Below are 16,684 nucleotides of genomic sequence, written 5' to 3'. Positions count from 1 at the left end.
ATTGGACAGCGCATTTCTTATAAAAGACACGCTTGTTCAACATTGATTTCAGATTCAATTTGAATCGTCTTCGTGCCGCTCGTTTCTTTCTGATCTGCAGCAAGGTTCCAGATATTCCATTCGGAGACGAAAGATATAATCGACACGATGGCCGGAGCAATTGAAATCTTTTTGTCTTTCACTTTAATGTGTACTGTCATTTGGGCTTGCGAAGACGGCCAAGTCGACCACCTGACGGCGAGGCAAAGTTTGGATGAGCAACTGCAGACCAATTTTTACCCCACCAATCCGTGGATGTTTCCTTACTACTACAACATCCAGTCGCGATTGCCATTGGCAGGTAAAATTCGCGGAATAATTTATTGTGTCCATTTACTATTCAATGATATTTTTCTTTAATTTAAAGGGTATGCTGAAGCGGCCCGGATACCCTTTCACCGAAAGCCACCAGGCTATTTCGCCAAAAGTGAGTAGCAAAAATACATCTATTACTTGTGGAATTCAACTTTTTATACATTTACCAATTTGTTCTTGTTTAAGTTAACTGCCTTGAACTTTACATTAAAAAGGAATCATTTCTTATAATTTAGTCGATGTCAATGACGGTCATAGACAAGAAAATCGTTTAGGTTTTGGCAATTCGGGTGCCAATCTGTTCAGCAGTCTATTCACCCCACCGATCCGACCATTTAGGCCGTTCGCCAACCTCGTCAGCAGGTTTGAAGCCTGTACATCATCCAGTGGCGACGCCGGAATCTGTACATCAGCTTTGGCCTGTTCCTTACTTTCTAGAAAGCCTAGTGGTTCCTGTAATCTGGGCAGAGTCTGCTGCGTCGGTAAGTCTATATTTAATTATTTACCAATTCTGCATCCATTTATTTCAATCAAATGTTTGAAAATTCAAACATATTCGTGTAACAGACGTACTTGACACTTGTGGGGGTAAGGTTACTCTGAACAACACGTACTGGCAATCCCCCTCTACTCCCGTTAATGCTCCTTCCACCTGCACGTTGACTGTCCGGTTGGACAGTACACTGGCGGAAAAAGCCTTGCCTATTTGCCAAATTCGGTATGCGATCGAGATCATCTAAATGATTTATTTTACACGGAAGATGGGACCACAGACTAATACAATATTCTGTCTTGTATAGGTTGGACTTTGTTTCGTTCACAACCGCCCAGCCTACAGCCGGAACCTGCACGGACACCTTCCAAGTTAGCGGAGCAACGACTGTAGCTCCTACCATTTGCGGAAATAATGACGGGCAACACAGTCAGAAAAATCAAATATGCATTCCATCTAAACCAATAAATATTAATGAACTTGTTTTTATGTGCTTAAAACAAATTTTAGTGTACCTCGACGTCCCTTCGTCAGCCAGTACTCCTACTGATGTTCAGCTCAATTTTAATTTTGCTGCTGGCACAGCCACTCGTTCGTGGAAAATAAAAATGGCATTGCTTCCTTGTGGTGCCACATACCTCGGTAAGAATAAGATCCAAGATATCCTTTTAAAAATCGACTCACAAATAACTTCAACTATTTCATATTTAATGCATCACAGCTCCGACAGATTGTCTCCAATATTTCACCACTGCTTCCGGGAGGGTCAAGTCGTTCAACTGGCAGGACGTCGCCGGAACGGCAACTCGTCAACTGAACAATCAAGATTACAACATTTGTTTCAGGACTGAACTTGTGTCCTCTCAGGTTGGTATCGTTTCACTATTTTCGCACATCAGTCAATTTAATCGCATTTATTGATTTTTATTCAGAGGGCAACCCAAATGTGTTTGTCAATTTGTGGCGTGGCTAACGGTGGTGACGCCTTTTCTATTACCACGCCCACCAGCACCAATGCCGCTGCTGCCGCCGCTGCCGTCGTCACAGCCACAACGAACCTGGCCAACGCCCAAACGACGTTAACCAATGCCCAAGCTACTCTTGCCACAGCACAAACCACTCTTACAAATGCCCAAACTGCCCTTACAACCGCAAAAGACATTGTAACCGCTACACAGGCTGATCTTGCCGCTGCACTAAACGCCCTTGCCACTGCCCAGGCCGCAGTCCCAGTGGCCGAAGTGGCACTTACCACAGCACAGGGTGCTCTTACCAACGCCCAAACTGCCCTTACCACTGCACAGGGACCCCTTACAGATGCACAAACGGCTCTTGCCACAGCACAAACCAATCTCGACGCTGCCAATGCTGTTGTCGTCGATCCTGCTAACCCAACTGCAGTTGAAACTGCTGCCATTGCTGCTGCCCAAACTGTCGTCGATGCTGCCCAAATAGTCGTCAATGACGCCCAGGCGGCAGTCACAACTGCCGAAACAGCTGTCAATACTGCCCAAACCGACGTCAATATTGCACAGACCACTCTCACTAACGCCCAAACTGCGGTGACGGATGCTCAAACTGCAATTGACACTGCTCAACTCGCTGCCAATAATGCCCAAACTGCAGTCACTGACGCTCAGACAGCCGTCGATACTGCCAAAACCGGCGTCGATAATGCACAAGTCGCTGTCACCGATGCTCAAACTGCCGTGACAACCGCTCAAGCCGCACTCACGGCCGCTCAAACTGCTGCCGCCAATGCCGTCGCTTCAGCCGCCGCACTTTCCGGTGTGGGCACAAGTGCCATTGTGAACGGAGTCAACACGGCCACTTGCCTCTACGATTTCCTCATCATCGCCGGTGCCCGCGATTCTACGAATGTTGAAGCGGACCGATACTGCGGCAACGCCCTCAATCCAGCCATAACTCCAGTTGCCACCAGTGTTCCAGTGTGCAGTAAGTTCAAATCAATTGACTTAATAAGTCACTTTTGATGGAAATAAAACTGATAAACTAAACAACATTCAATGTTAATTTAGCTCCAATCAAGCCATTCAGGATGACATTTCAAACCGACAACACTGAAGGAGCGGTGGCTGCAGGGGCGAACATTCTTCCGGCACCAGCCGATACAGCAAATACTGGATTTTGTCTTGATTATCAAGAGAAATGAACATTGCTTGGCAATCCGCCAGCACCTTGGTAAAGAGCTTTGTTTTTGTGCAATGCAAATTCAGATATTTTAACTTGTTATTAGATGGTGAATGGACTTTTTGGTTAGTTCGTATTTCTTTGTGGGACATTTAAGTTTAAGTTGTGGTCGTCAAATAATGTAAAGCGTACGCATCAAATAAATTTTTATTCAGCAAAGTAAAATTAAAAATATGTGAATGTAACACTCACTTTTCATTGATTTGTCAATTACTCAGCAATTTGTCCAATTTTGCAATTTGTTTTACGAATGAAATGGCATTAATCTAAAAAAAATGCTCAGCTCGTCAAATTGAAAATAAACAGCTTTTACCACTTTACAATATCTTATTTTGTTTGTTTTTTTTAAAAATTGTCAAAGAAAATGAAGACTGGACTGTGTATGGAAAAGAATACAATAAAGGTAGAGGTAGGTTTGAATTTGGCGGGGGGGGGGGATCGATTTTTAATTGTAATCGATATCTTCTATTTAGAATATTAGTGTCGTCTGCTCTAGTCTTGTTCACCAGTTTTGGAAAAAGAGACGAAGTTTAATAAGATTCATAAAGAAAATGGACACATAACTTTTTTTTAGAAACGTACAAGTGTGGCTGGACGTAAAATTGCACAACAAATCAAATTAGAAAAATGTGGTCGTCGTGTGAACTCTGTGATGTGACATGGCTCTCGCATGCTTTCCAATCCATGCTGCTGTTTGCATGATAATATGATGGCTGGTAAAGGTAAATAAAACTGTAAAACTAAAAATACAAATGGAAAGATTATGGGCTTAAAAAGAAGAGTTAAACCTGTTCCTTTGTGAAATAGCATTTATGTGTCTTATTTATGTGTCGATGCATGGCAGTTTGTTTGCACTGTAACATTTTCCTTTATAAGCAAATTTGAGGCATGAGCCAGCCATCATAACCACAAGTTATGCAAGTTTGACTTGTTAGCTGGTAGATCTGTCATCAGCAACAATCTCATCCTCATCGCTTGGGTAATGATTTTTGTTAATTTTATTCCTGTGCTACAGATATTTTATTGATGCATTGGCCTACATGGCAACCTTAAATTTAAAACCCAAAATTAAAGTTAAATTAGCAATTAGGGCTAACTGTTATTTTCAACTTTTCCTCCCTCGTTGTTTCTGTCAATATTTTTTAAAACCCATTTTTTACTTTGTATTTAGATAAACGGCATCCTTTTGGATTGGAGGAACTGCCGATGTCGGCCGGATTACGGTTCTCTTCTTCCCCATTTCTTTAAATCTCCTCTTTCCTCGTGTACACCCATGTGTGTGTGAGTGAATTCACGGGGACCCCCTTTTTCCTATCCCGCCTGGTGTGTACTCAATTATTCCTGTGGATGGAGCACCTGTGGATTCCTGGCCGAATTTCCCAGGCATAAAGGTAGGAACTATTTATGTCTATTCTTCCTTTTTGACTATTCTGTGGCGTTGGTTATAATCAGTCATGACATAGTATGAGTACGATTATTCCTGAGCTGCTTATTCGCAACTGCTTCTCTTGTATTTCACAACTTTGCCTTTTGGTAAGCAACCAAATGTTTTAACTTAAACACTTCAAGCAAAGTGCAACTAGACAATTTTTATTGACCAAGAGGGACATATACAGATATACTGGCACCTCCTCGTTTACTAAAAGGTCTATTGAATTTTAATTTGATTTCCAAGTCCAAAAATAGAATAGAAGACGGTGTTCGTGCATAAAATCAAGAAACGGGAAATTAACATAACACATAAGGACATATACTGCGAAATAGAATAAAATTTGCAACCAAAGACTATAGGATAATGGTTAAGGACCCATTTTAAGAGGGCAATGATTTTATTCAGGGCTTGTTGCGCATTTTCATCATTATTCGTGTTGTGTCTCGATGACAAAAAAGGGAAGAATCGCGCAAGAGGACACATACGTGAGAAGGCTGCCATGTCAATAAATTCCAAGTGATTTGTTGGCTCAAAAGGAATAAGAAGGAAATACTGATGGGCAATCAATTCACAGCGAATTCTCATTCTTTTTTTTAGCTACCGCTTACTGGTGTTTAGCATCTGTGTGAAAAACAGGGGATAACAAATGTATGCTAATATTCTGTTAAATTGCCAATGATTTCGTAAAAGGAGAGACAGTAATAGACTGTTTAGAACCAATCGCAGATCGATAGGATCTCCTGGATGACTGTCCTTTTGGCACTTTGGGGTCGTAATCCTGAAGACGGATCCGAGTTATAAATGGAGCGGAGATCAATTAAAAGGACAAGGTTATTGTCAACGGCCGATGTATAGGCTGGCGCGCCGTGGCGCGCATATCCTTAGATTCCACGGACGAATTCCAGTATAAAAGACGCTCCGGTTGAACTTTTGATTTCACATCCAATTCGAATCGTCTTCGTGTCGCTTGTTCTTTTCGTCTATCGGACCCAGCAATTTTCAGTTATACGAAAGAGTCAACAGGATGGCCCGAGCAATTGAAATATTTTTGTCTTTCAGTTTAATTTTTACTACCATCTGGGCTTGTAAGGATGGCCAAGTCGATCAGCTGACAGCCAGGCAAGGGTTGGATGAACTTCTGATTGAAAATTCTTACCCCACCAATCCGTGGATGTTTCCTTACAACTACAACATCCAACCACGATTGCCATTTGCAGGTAAGGTTGGCAGAATTCTAATTACATCTTTTTTCCTGTTTTCATTTCATTGTTGTTTTCAAGTACATGTTTAAATTTAAATTTTTTTAAAATAATTAAAAGGGTATGCCAATACATACGAAGGACGAACCCCCTCCAACAGAAAGCCACCAGGATATTTCGCCAAGGGTAAGTTACATCATTTATTGATAGCCTTCTTTTTATCTCGTGGAATTGAAATAAATTTTAATGCCTGCCCAAATGACTTGCAAATTTTAAAAATAATAATAAAACTTGTTTTCTTCCAGTTGATGCCGATTACTACAACGACCAAGAAGGTCGTTTTGGGTTGAGTGGTTTGGGTGCCAATCTGCTAAACATTGGCCTGTTCAACAACCGGTTCCATCCAAGATGGAGACCATTCGCCAACCTTGCCAGCAGCTTGGAAGCCTGTACGTCACCCAGTGGCGACGCCGGAATCTGTACCCCAGGATCGGTCTGTTCCTTATTTTCTGGACGGCCTAGCGGCTCCTGTACTCGGGGAAAAGTCTGCTGCGTCAGTAAGTCTAAAAAGTCTACTTTGTTTTCATTTGACAATGTTTCACTCATTATCGATCGTATTTCTAACAGATGTAGTCAACAGTTGTGGAGGTACGGTGACTTTGAACAACACGTACTGGCAATCTTCCTCTACTCCGGTTAATGCCCCTTCCACTTGCGTAATGACCGTTCGCTTGGACAATAAACTCGTGGAACAAGCTTCGCCTATTTGTCAAATTCGGTATGAAATCGCTTTTTTAAAACACAAGATGAGATTATAGAACCAATAAACAAATTATTGTTGTAGGCTGGACTTTGTTTCGTTCGCGATCGCCCAGCCAACAGCCGGAACCTGCACGGACACCTTCCAAGTTGGTGGATCAACAACTGTGGCTCCTACCATTTGTGGTACCAATGCCGGACAACACAGTAAGCAAAATACAAAACGTTGGAAAGAAAATTTATATAGCGCAATAGAAATTTGAACCTCTTTTATTTTCCTCTAAATAATTTTAGTGTATCTCGATGTGCCGTCATCTGCTACTTCTCCTACCGATGTCCAACTCATTTTCAATTTCGCTGGATCAGCTACTCGTTCATGGAACATCAAAATAGCGATGCTACCCTGTGGGGCCTCTTACCTAGGTATCGTTTTCTACTGAATAGTAAAATTTAGTAATATAATTACGATTGAAACTAAATGTACATACGAAATGTACATTTGTTGGATTTCCCATGTCATTTTGTAGCACCTCCGGATTGTCTCCAATATTTCACTGCCGGAGCAGGTCAAGTCAAATCGTTCAACTGGCAAGACTCCGCTGCCCAGCAACTTAATAACCAAAATTACAACATTTGCTTCAGGACTGAACTTGTTGCATCAGGAGCGGTACGAATAAAATTCTTTCTCAAAAATTAAATATGTTGCAATTGTGAGTTAAAATCTGTTTAAATATCAAAGAGAGCAACCCAGCTGTGCGTGTCAACTTGTACGACGGCGATCGCTGATGTTGGCTTTTTGTTAACTGGTGAAGCCGGTGACGATGCTAATTTTGGTACAGGGAAGGACAAATGCACTTACGATTTCCTTGTCATTCCCGGTGGACAGGATCAAGCTAGCCCCTTCCCTTTCTACGATCGTTACTGTGGTGGCGCTATCGGCAAAATTTGCAGTATGATTGACTTATTAATTATAAAAATAAATCTTGTAATTTTATTAATCGGTATAAATATTATTGCAGCCAAAATCAGTCCCTTTAGAATGAGTATCGGAACTGACGGCATTGAAGACACCACCATTGATGCGACTATAGCTACAGCTGCGCAACCCGATTCTATGACTGTTGAAGATAAAGCCAATACCGGATTCTGTCTTGCCTATCAAGAACAAGCGTAAATCTGGTGCTGGACAATGCCCAACATTTTCATTTTACCGAAAGAAAAATGAACTAAATTATTCTGGTGATGGTTCTTTTTGTGGCTAGCAGCTAGGTCATTTAAGTTTCTGTGTCATGCTTTTTTAGTCGGAATATTTGTACTTACAGCTTCCTTTTTAGAAGAGTTAGTAATAAGCAAGGACCAAGGGGATTCACGCCAATCACTACTACTGTTATATTTCATTATGCTCCCATACCAAACAAAACTGACTCGCTTAAGAATGTTAGCATTTAAAAAAACTTTGTTCGATCCTTAGGTTGTTGTCTAAACGGGATCGACAACTTTGTTTGACGACTGCAATGTCTTCAATAAACAGCATACCTCCAGCACGATCACTATGCCGTATTTTGAATATTTCTTAATTTGTGAGCTGTTATTCTCAAAGTCTGCTTTATGCTAATCCACAGTCCCCAACAAATTTTCAAAAATCTCCGTCTTCTTTTGACAGTGTCAGGCCATTTAACTGTCAAGCCATGGATGACACACCACACCTGGTCTACTCAACGACTAAATTTGATATTTACCCTCACGACCCGTTTCGTTGCAGATGAATATATTAATCTTTTCTTTTTTTTCTTTTTTAAGATTAGGCTCGAAAGTTCCCAAATCCTCACCCTAACCTTTACCTGGAAGCAGTAAATGGTAATGTGGTAAAAGCACATTTCATTATATTTCTTTTTTTATTTCTTCATCCCCTTAATGGTCCATTTCAAGGGCGGTGGTCGAGAGGGACAAAAGTTGGTCGGCATCTTCATTGAAAATTTGCGGGGTAGTACTCAAGGGGAACCTGCAACTGCTGGAGTTTAGCCACAAAAAAGGTAATATACTTCTTAAAATAAATTATTTTACCGGTCGACAAAACTGGTAGAAAATTGCTGAATTGAGGCCAGAACAACTACATTTATTTATCATTTATCCCAGGACTATCCAGGGACTATCTAATGTTTGTTTTGTTTGTTTTTTGTTTTGTTTTTTTTTGGGGGGGGATTCCCTTTCCCACTTAACAAACGATAGCACGGAAATAGAACAAAACAAAATAATAATAATAATTTCTTTTCTTATATTTTCAGCGATGCAGTGTTGAACTGAAAAACTGTGCTATTACATTGCACAGCTGCAGTTGACTTCGTTCGGGAATTTTTCTGGTGTTGCGAAATGGCCGGATCATAATATTTTGAATGGAGTTCATCGCTTTATTCCAGGGTTCCATGCATCGCTACCGCCGCGGCTTGGAATTTCTTCCAAGCAAGTACAGATCCGGACGATATTACAGCAGTTCTTCGGTGGATTTTGACAAACTCTTGCATCTTTAAGGAGAAAACGAACGTAACGAAGGAAATGCGGATGGGCAGTCAATTCACAACAAATTCCGCCCAACTCTAATTACGGTTGGCTACCCCTGAGTGGGCGAATGGAAATAATGCCAGAGGATATTAAGTATACTTTCTGTTTCCACGTTACTACAATTTAACTACCTTAACGATTGTCCATAGCCACGTACAAAACAAATAATATCAGGCCATCATGACATTAGACTGACATTCAAACTTCTAATCGCTGAATTTATCTTTTTTCGACAGGGATTATATAAACACAAAGACCTGTTTATTTCAATTTATCACTAACCGCTATCAATAAGTTAAACGCAGCAATGGGTCGAATTATATAAATTGAAACGCACGTCCAGTTTGAAACATTATAACCAAACAAACATTATTAAATTATATCTCATTAAAAGTTTACAACCAATTCCGAACAACTAAAAAATGGTGCATTCTCATTCACTCAAGTTGATTTACTGTTGGTTTTGATTTGTTGGACTAGAAATTGACGAAAATGGGCAGTTTTCAGGTGAGTCCGCAGAGTTATGATATAAAGCGGTCATGACAACCGATCCGATCAGTGGGGAGCCTCAGCACGCATCGAAGAACTAGATAATAAGCGGAATAATCGTCCGAATAAATGTTTAATTTCTTTCCAATGACCAAGATTCTAACTAAACTTAACGGAAACAATAATTCGATTATAGTTCCATATCAACTCAAATCATCGTAAAAAAAATATGTTGCTCAAGACAAACAACCGAATTTCGAATTTAAAAAATATCGGTAGTTATCTTTTATGGACTCCTTGCAAGATAGGCGATTGATAAAACCGCACGAAAGGTATTTAAACTAGCAAGTGAGTTTTTCTATCGATTGTTACGTGTTGCTTTCGTTACACTTGGGTACAACGAAAATCGAGTAAAAATGGCTCGTTTGACAGCCTTTTTGGGTTTAATGTTGATTTTGAGCTGCGGGACAATTTGTTCCTCTGCTCTTACACCATTTTCCTTGGAAGACAAACTGCAAGAATTAGAAGTGAGACTAGAAGCCAAAATTGAGGCTAAAAATGCTCAACTTGAAGAAAAGGTGACACAACTGGAGGCGCAACTCGAACTAAATGTAAGTCTATTGTTTTGTTTTATTCAGAGTTTCACTTTAGATAAAACACTTTTGGTTTTCTATGACAGAATGAACTAAGACAAGATTTGACATTGAAAGTAATACAATTAGAGGCCAAAAATGTTCAACTGGAAGTCAAAATTCAGGACCAAGAAAGAATTGTAACTTCCCTGTTGGAAGCAGCTGAACTTCCGGTTTCCACTGATTCAAAATTATTTCCGGTGAAAAAAGAAATTTCAATTCGATCAACTGGAAAGAGCGGAATCCCAAGGACATGCCGAGAACTTCGTGCGGTCGATCCTTCACTTTCATCCGGAATGCACTGGATCGATCCGGACGGACAAGGTGTTGGCGATGACCCAATTTACGTTTACTGCGATATGACATCAGGTAAAATAGTTAAATTTTCAAATAAAGATTTGATTCATTATCTTTCCATAAAAACAGGATCGACCTCAGTTCTACACGATAGTGAATCTTCTTTAAATGTTGGCCACTGCGCCGAGGCTGGGTGCTATTCACGTTCCATCAACTACAATTCGTCAATGGGACAAATAAAAGCTTTGATGGAATTATCCACTGAATGCCGCCAGTCGATTAGAGTCAGTTAAATTTGATCATTTTAATTCTTGGCGTTTTAATTGTTAATTCTGTTATTAGTACGACTGCAACTTTGCCCCATTCGAGTTATATGGCGTCGCCTATTCCTGGTGGAACGACAGAGAAGGAATTCCGCAATACTTTTGGGCCGGAAGTAACACGGACGGAGTTCACACCTGCCAGTGCGGAATTGATGCAAATTGCGTCGATCCTGCGGCGAAATGCAATTGCGATTCTCTTGCACCACTTCAATTAGTCGACGACGGTGTGTTATACGATTCCCACGTTTGTATAGAATTAAAATGAATAAAATTAATTTCGTTTGCAGGTGTCATTACCGACAAAACTGTCCTGCCCATCTCTCGTTTGAATTTTGGCAGAACTCAACTAGAAACTTCATCCGGCGTCCACACGCTTGGCCGACTCGTGTGCACCGGATTAGTGACTTTGACTGGACTGCCAAAGTCGTGCAAAGATTTGTGGTTGATTGGCCACACCCTGAACGGATTTTATTCCGTCATGGGATCGGCGAAAATGGAATCCGTTTACTGCGATTTCACTAAACTCCCCGATGATCCAGGTAAATGTTTTAGATTCTCATGAATTAATCAGTTGCAATTATCCATTTTTAATTGATGAAAAGATTTCCAGAAATGGATCGGATACGCCGACGTCAAATCGGCGCCCGTCCATTTTTTCGTCGCGAGAAATTCTTCATTTAACACAACTGGAACTCCGATTCCGTTCGAATTGGAGGTGGCGAACGAGGGAAATGCCATGGATTTGGCATCCGGGATATTCACGGCACCGCGGCCGGGAATTTATTTCTTTTCTTTCACGGGACTTGGGAATCTTCAATCTTCATCTTGGGCTTCGTTTTCTTCTTATCTTTATTTGAACGGGCATATAATCGGGTCGAGTTATGTTCAAGAGGCTAAAGGCCCCGTTGATCAATTGAATCCGTTGACCCTGCAGTCGACGCTGAACTTAAAAATAGACGATCAAGTCTTTGTGATGATTTTCGGACATTCATCGTATTTGTTTGACGACAGTCGTCACTTTACTCAATTCACGGGTTTCATGTTGGAGGAGGAAATTGTGGCGTCACTTTGAGGTGCATCCATAATCGGCAACACGAACATTTGGGGAAGGGAATTTTAAGGAAAAAGGCAAGATAATTCGTTCGACTCCAATGCATCAAGGGGTGCACATTTCTTTATTAAAATTAAACTGTGGATGCAATTACAATTACTGAATACATTAATCAAGTTTGAATTTTTTAGACACGACCAGCAAAAACAACAATTTTCATTGCCAGATTTACAAAAAAAAGCGGGAGGTCTTGATATGAGAGAAAATTCATTCGCTTAAAGTTAATTTACGTACGGATCGTAATTTTTCGAAAACACTTTTCACAGTTATACGCGTATTGTAGTTGTGCATCGCTGAACACAAATCCGCTTTTCTATCTGTAAAAATAAGGACAGGAGACATGCAAAACCCGAGGGCAATGATTCGATTCAAGGGTTCGATCCGCATTTGCATCGAAACTTTCGTGTTTTTTAGTCTTAATGCGCTTGTTTTACAAAGAAGGTAAGAATCGCGTAAGAGGACACATACGTGTGACACGTTTTCAAGTCAATAGTCGAATGATTTGTTGGCTCAAAAAGGAAAAAGAAGGAAATGCTGAAAGGCATTTACAACAAAATTGGCATTTGTTACCAGCGCGCACTGCGATGTTGAGCAGTTATTTGAAAGACAGGGAATAGATGTTATACCCTTGAAAAAGTAGTAGTCTAGCAAAAAATCGTGCGCAGTTTACGCCGATGCGCACCACAGCGGCAGATAGCAGAACTAAACTTTTTATTACGCTTGACTACCTGTCTACTTCAAGTCCTTTGTTCGACAAGCAGTCGGTTCTCGTCTCGTTTCTTGAAGTAGACAGGTAGTCAAGCGTAATAAAAAGTTTAGTTCTGCTATCTGCCGCTGTGGTGCGCATCGGCGTAAACTGCGCACGATTTTTTGCTAGACTACTACTTTTTCAAGGGTATAACATCTATATGCTAATATTCTGTAAATTGTGCTTGTTCGTGTCTCTCTGATTCCAGTAGCCAGTAGTATGTCGCTGTCATGTCCATCATTTCGTAAAAGGAATGACTTTTACCCTTTGGGTTCGTTATCCCAACGATAGATTCGAGTTAATAAAAAAGGAGTGGGCATAATTTTAAAAATCACATAGTGTCCGAATGAATTAAGTAATTTGACGACTGCGCCTTGTTTTGATTTGACAACTGTCAACTAGTATAGAAGAAAAGTGTCGTCTGCTTTTGTCTTGTTACCAAGATGAGAGTAGTGAGAGATAAGACGAGGTTTAAGTTTATGAGATTCGAAGCAAAACGGAATGACGTGACATCGAAATTCAGCTGAAGGTAAAATAAAATTTGAAATGATTCCATGTATTGTTCAAGTATTCTCGTAATGTTAAAGTCAATCTGGATTGTAATCGTGAGGCGAGACCTTTTTTAACACAAAATTTAATATTGTTATGGAGATTAAAGTTGAAATATTTTTGAATTTGGAAATCATTTAATCAGTCCAAGATGTGAAACCCACATAAGCTGTTTGTCAACAATTCCAGTGTTGTTTTTTGTTTCTATAAGTTTACGTGGAAAACAACCAGCATGTTCATATCAGAAAACATGGAAACCTCAAGTTTGCATATTTTCTCTACTGTTTCATGCTGCAGAGTAATTATTGTAGTTTCAATTTCATCTTTCAACAGTTTCACTTTGCAAGTGTGTCACAATTTCAAATGTTCTAAACAACACTGGAATAATTTGATGTCAAACCACTGCTATATTTCATAGTTAAAATTCTTGAATACTTTTCAAAATGAAACTTTAATTTTTAAAAGCAAAGTGCAAATAGAAAATTTCATGACCAAGAGGGACCTGCAGCCACACCGGCACCTCCTAGTTTGAAATAACTGGGATAGCCAATATGCTAATATTTAGCAGAGTTCATGTCTCTGATTTTCTATAATAAATCACTGACATATGTCAATCATTTCGTAAAAGGAAAGGAAAATGCAAGAGTGGCCGACCGAAGGGATCTCGTGGATGACTGTCCTTTGGCTCTTTGGGGTCGTAATCCTGAAGACGGATCCGAGTTAAAAATGGAGCGGAGATCAATTAAAAGGACAAGGTTATTTCAACGGCTGCTGACGTGCACGTCTACATTCTACGGACGAATTTGCGTATAAAAGACACTCCGGCTGAACTTTGATTTCAGATCCAATTCGAATCACCTTCGTATCACTTGTTTCTTTTCGTCCACGGACCCAGAAATTCAACTGAAACGAAAGAGTCAACATGATGGCACGAGCAATTGAAATCTTTTTGTCTTTCAGTTTAATTTTTACTACCATCTGGGCTTGTAAGGATGGCCAAGTTAAACAACTGACAGCCAGGCAAGGGTTGGATGAGCTTCTGAATGCAAATTCTTACCCCACCAACCCGTGGGTGTTTCCTTACTACTACAACATCCAGCCACGATTGCCGTTTGCAGGTAAAATTCGCGGAATTCTAATGCCTATTCCCGTTAGTTTTCAATGAAACGCATTCTGTAATAAGTGACGAATAATTCAAATTTTTTCTTTAATCGAAAGGATATGCCAACTCGTACGAAGGACGAATCCCCTTCAACAGGAAACCACCAGGCAATTTCGCAAATAGTGAGTAACCTTGCAGTTAACTTGTAAAATGAACTTTTTATAAATGTTCTTTTGTTTGAGTCGTTTAAGCTAATTGCAATGAAATTTTGTAACAATTTGACGATTTGTAAAACAATTTTTTTTTATTACAGTCAATGCCGATTACTACGACAACCAAGAAGGTCGTTTAGGTTTCGGCAATTTGGGCGCCAATCTGTTCAACATGGGCCTGCTCAGCAATTTATTTACACCGTTGACGCCGTTGTCCAACCTCCTCAACAGGATGGAAGCCTGTACGTCACCCAGTGACGAAGCCGGAATGTGTTCATCAGCGTCGGCCTGTTCCTCAATTTCTGGACGGCCAAGTGGTTCATGTACTCAGGGCAGAGTCTGCTGCATCAGTAAGTCAATCACTTCTTCACCTGTTATTTAAATAAACATGTTTCAGAATTCCAACATATCCCTTACAGATGTAGTCAAAGCTTGCGCTAGCAACGCCACACGTAACAACACGTACTGGCAATCTCCCTCTACATCCGTGAGTTCTCCTTGCTCGTTGACCGTTCACTTGGACAATAAACTCGCGGAACAAGCGTCACCTATTTGTCAGATTCGGTATGAGATCGTATTCGTTTCTAACTTATTTATTATTACAAATCACATGAGACAACAGGCTAATAGAACAACTTATTGAAAAAGATTGGACTTTGTTTCGTTTACGAACGCCCCGCCAACAGTCGGAACTTGCACCGACACTTTTACAGTTGAGGGAGCAACGACTATGGCTCCTACTATTTGTGGAGTTAATTCCGGGCAACACAGTAAGCAAAATAGTACAAAATATGCGATCTGACCTAATATTAGACATTTGAACCTGTTTGAACTTTTCAGTGTACCTTGACGTCCCTTCATCGGCCACTACTCCCACTGATGTCAAGTTGATATTCAAATTTGCAACTGGAACAACAACCACTCCATCGTGGAATATCAAAATTGCGATGCTACCTTGTGGTGCAACTTATCTAGGTATAACAACCTTGATGGTTTTCTCAATACAATTAAATGAATAACATGTTTGCTTATTTGGTGTAATCCATTTAGCCCCGGCGGATTGTCTGCAATACTTTGCCTCCGCTACAGGCAAAGTGAAATCATTCAACTGGCAAGACACCGCTGCTGCCCGCCAACTCAACAATCAGAACTACAACATTTGCTTCAGGACTGAACTTGTCGCTGGAGCGGTTAGAAACACTTATATTAATTTTTTTCAGAGAAATTTATTATTTACATTTGCATTTCCACTCGGTATAAAATATCAAAGAGAGCGACACAGATGTGTGTGAGTCCTTGCACAGGGACGCTTGGAAACGCCTTCTTTTTGACCGGACAACTTATTAACACCGCCGCAACTCCACCTGTGACTGCTAATACGGGTCCCCTTACTGGGACAGCTCGAAATACATGCAGTTACGATTTCCTTGCCATCGCCGGAGGATTTGATCCCGTAACGGGCGCTTTCTTCGATCGTTACTGTGGGAGCGAACTTAAATTTGCATCGGTTTGCAGTATGTTTTATTTATTTACTCTTTTTTTTTTTTTCATTTTTTAGCTAAATTATGGTAAATAATATTAAACACAAATATTATTTTTGCAGCCAAAATTCGACCCTTCAGAATGACTTTTGGAACAGACGCATCAGAACCCACCGCAGCTGTTGCCGCGGCTCCACCAGCGATACCTGTTGCTGCAATTATCGATACTGACAATACTGGATTCTGTCTCGACTTCGAAGAGAAATAGGCGATCAGGACCAACTGGATTACTCTCACCGATTTATTACGTCAAATGAAAAGAATCTTATTAGTTTGGTGGTGGTTGTTCTAAATATTGAGATGGTTAGGATTTACTATTAGGGGATCTCTCATCTCTGTGTCACTCGCTTCTGCGCTCGGAATTTAGATTTTTACTTATTATCACCAAACGAGGGAAGTACATAAAGAATTTCTTTAGATTGGTCAGCTGTTAAATTACAGGCTACAGCTCCTTTCTTCCCCCAATAAGAAAAACCGAAACGATTTGATTATTTAATTAACCCGAGCGCCACACATTATTACATAATGAATATATTTCTTTTTTTTTCTGAAATTGCTTTCAGTTCTACAAATACATTAGTATTTGCTTGATTGCTGTAATTTCCCATGCTTCCACACCAAATCAAAACTGACTTTAGAAAATATACCCTATAAATAAATCCTGCGGAATCGT

General features: G+C 40.3%; 4 protein-coding genes across 8 annotated transcripts in view; all 4 read left to right on the top strand.

The window, feature by feature from the left end:
• LOC124316287 overlaps positions 1–7,665 on the top strand; it is an 8,098-nt gene extending 433 nt beyond the window's left edge. Inside the window, exons 2-10 of one of the 2 annotated variants that reach the window (XM_046782140.1) lie at positions 53–340; positions 407–466; positions 591–836; positions 6,317–6,467; positions 6,534–6,655; positions 6,743–6,871; positions 6,976–7,115; positions 7,188–7,398; positions 7,468–7,665. In XM_046782140.1, the coding sequence (XP_046638096.1) occupies positions 148–340; positions 407–466; positions 591–836; positions 6,317–6,467; positions 6,534–6,655; positions 6,743–6,871; positions 6,976–7,115; positions 7,188–7,398; positions 7,468–7,622 (1,407 nt within the window). In that variant the 5' untranslated portion in view covers positions 53–147 and the 3' untranslated portion in view covers positions 7,623–7,665. Of the gene's footprint in view, positions 1–52; positions 341–406; positions 467–590; positions 837–5,809; positions 5,876–5,994; positions 6,247–6,316; positions 6,468–6,533; positions 6,656–6,742; positions 6,872–6,975; positions 7,116–7,187; positions 7,399–7,467 lie in introns of both variants that reach the window. The other variant, XM_046782139.1, reaches the window with a different exon arrangement.
• LOC124316246 overlaps positions 1–11,985 on the top strand; it is a 686,332-nt gene extending 674,347 nt beyond the window's left edge. The window contains exons 1-8 of one of the 3 annotated variants that reach the window (XM_046782073.1): positions 8,374–8,481; positions 8,866–9,100; positions 9,488–10,107; positions 10,176–10,497; positions 10,555–10,709; positions 10,768–10,972; positions 11,036–11,287; positions 11,351–11,985. In XM_046782073.1, coding sequence (XP_046638029.1) covers positions 9,913–10,107; positions 10,176–10,497; positions 10,555–10,709; positions 10,768–10,972; positions 11,036–11,287; positions 11,351–11,820 — 1,599 coding nt within the window. In that variant the 5' untranslated portion in view covers positions 8,374–8,481; positions 8,866–9,100; positions 9,488–9,912 and the 3' untranslated portion in view covers positions 11,821–11,985. Of the gene's footprint in view, positions 1–8,373; positions 8,482–8,865; positions 9,101–9,469; positions 10,108–10,175; positions 10,498–10,554; positions 10,710–10,767; positions 10,973–11,035; positions 11,288–11,350 lie in introns of those variants that run through there. The other 2 variants (XM_046782074.1, XM_046782072.1) reach the window with 2 other exon arrangements.
• The window catches only part of LOC124316153, a 25,448-nt gene extending 12,075 nt beyond the window's left edge, over positions 1–13,373 (top strand). Inside the window, exons 10-11 of the mRNA XM_046781920.1 lie at positions 2,006–2,010; positions 13,266–13,373. The gene's annotated coding sequence lies outside the window, so the exon portion shown is untranslated. The remainder of the gene's footprint in view (positions 1–2,005; positions 2,011–13,265) is intronic.
• LOC124316349 lies at positions 5,422–16,684 on the top strand. Of its 2 annotated transcripts, none has more exons than XM_046782246.1 (10): positions 5,422–5,707; positions 14,375–14,440; positions 14,572–14,820; positions 14,890–15,034; positions 15,119–15,240; positions 15,311–15,445; positions 15,521–15,660; positions 15,741–15,808; positions 15,852–15,984; positions 16,074–16,684. In XM_046782246.1, exons 1-9 carry the CDS (start codon positions 5,515–5,517, stop codon positions 15,925–15,927), a joined length of 1,194 nt encoding a protein of 397 aa, XP_046638202.1. In that variant the 5' UTR covers positions 5,422–5,514; the 3' UTR covers positions 15,928–15,984; positions 16,074–16,684. The 2 variants fall into 2 exon arrangements, with proteins under 2 accessions (XP_046638202.1, XP_046638201.1); XM_046782245.1 differs by lacking the exon at positions 5,422–5,707 and adding an exon at positions 13,676–14,274.

The sequence above is a fragment of the Daphnia pulicaria genome, chromosome 12 (assembly GCF_021234035.1).
Source record: "Daphnia pulicaria isolate SC F1-1A chromosome 12, SC_F0-13Bv2, whole genome shotgun sequence".
Lineage (NCBI taxonomy): Eukaryota > Metazoa > Arthropoda > Branchiopoda > Diplostraca > Daphniidae > Daphnia > Daphnia pulicaria.
Note: the sequence above shows the minus strand (reverse complement) of the source record. Positions and strands in the feature narration are given on the sequence as shown.

Excerpts from the sequence above, each read along its gene's own strand:
- LOC124316349 (XM_046782245.1), top strand. The coding sequence starts at position 14,079 with ATGATGGCACGAGCAATTGAAATCTTTTTGTCTTTCAGTTTAATTTTT. Across the intron at positions 14,275-14,374 it reads GCCACGATTGCCGTTTGCAG|GATATGCCAACTCGTACGAA; the intron begins GTAAAATTCGCG and ends TTTAATCGAAAG. Across the intron at positions 15,241-15,310 it reads AGTTAATTCCGGGCAACACA|TGTACCTTGACGTCCCTTCA; the intron begins GTAAGCAAAATA and ends TGAACTTTTCAG.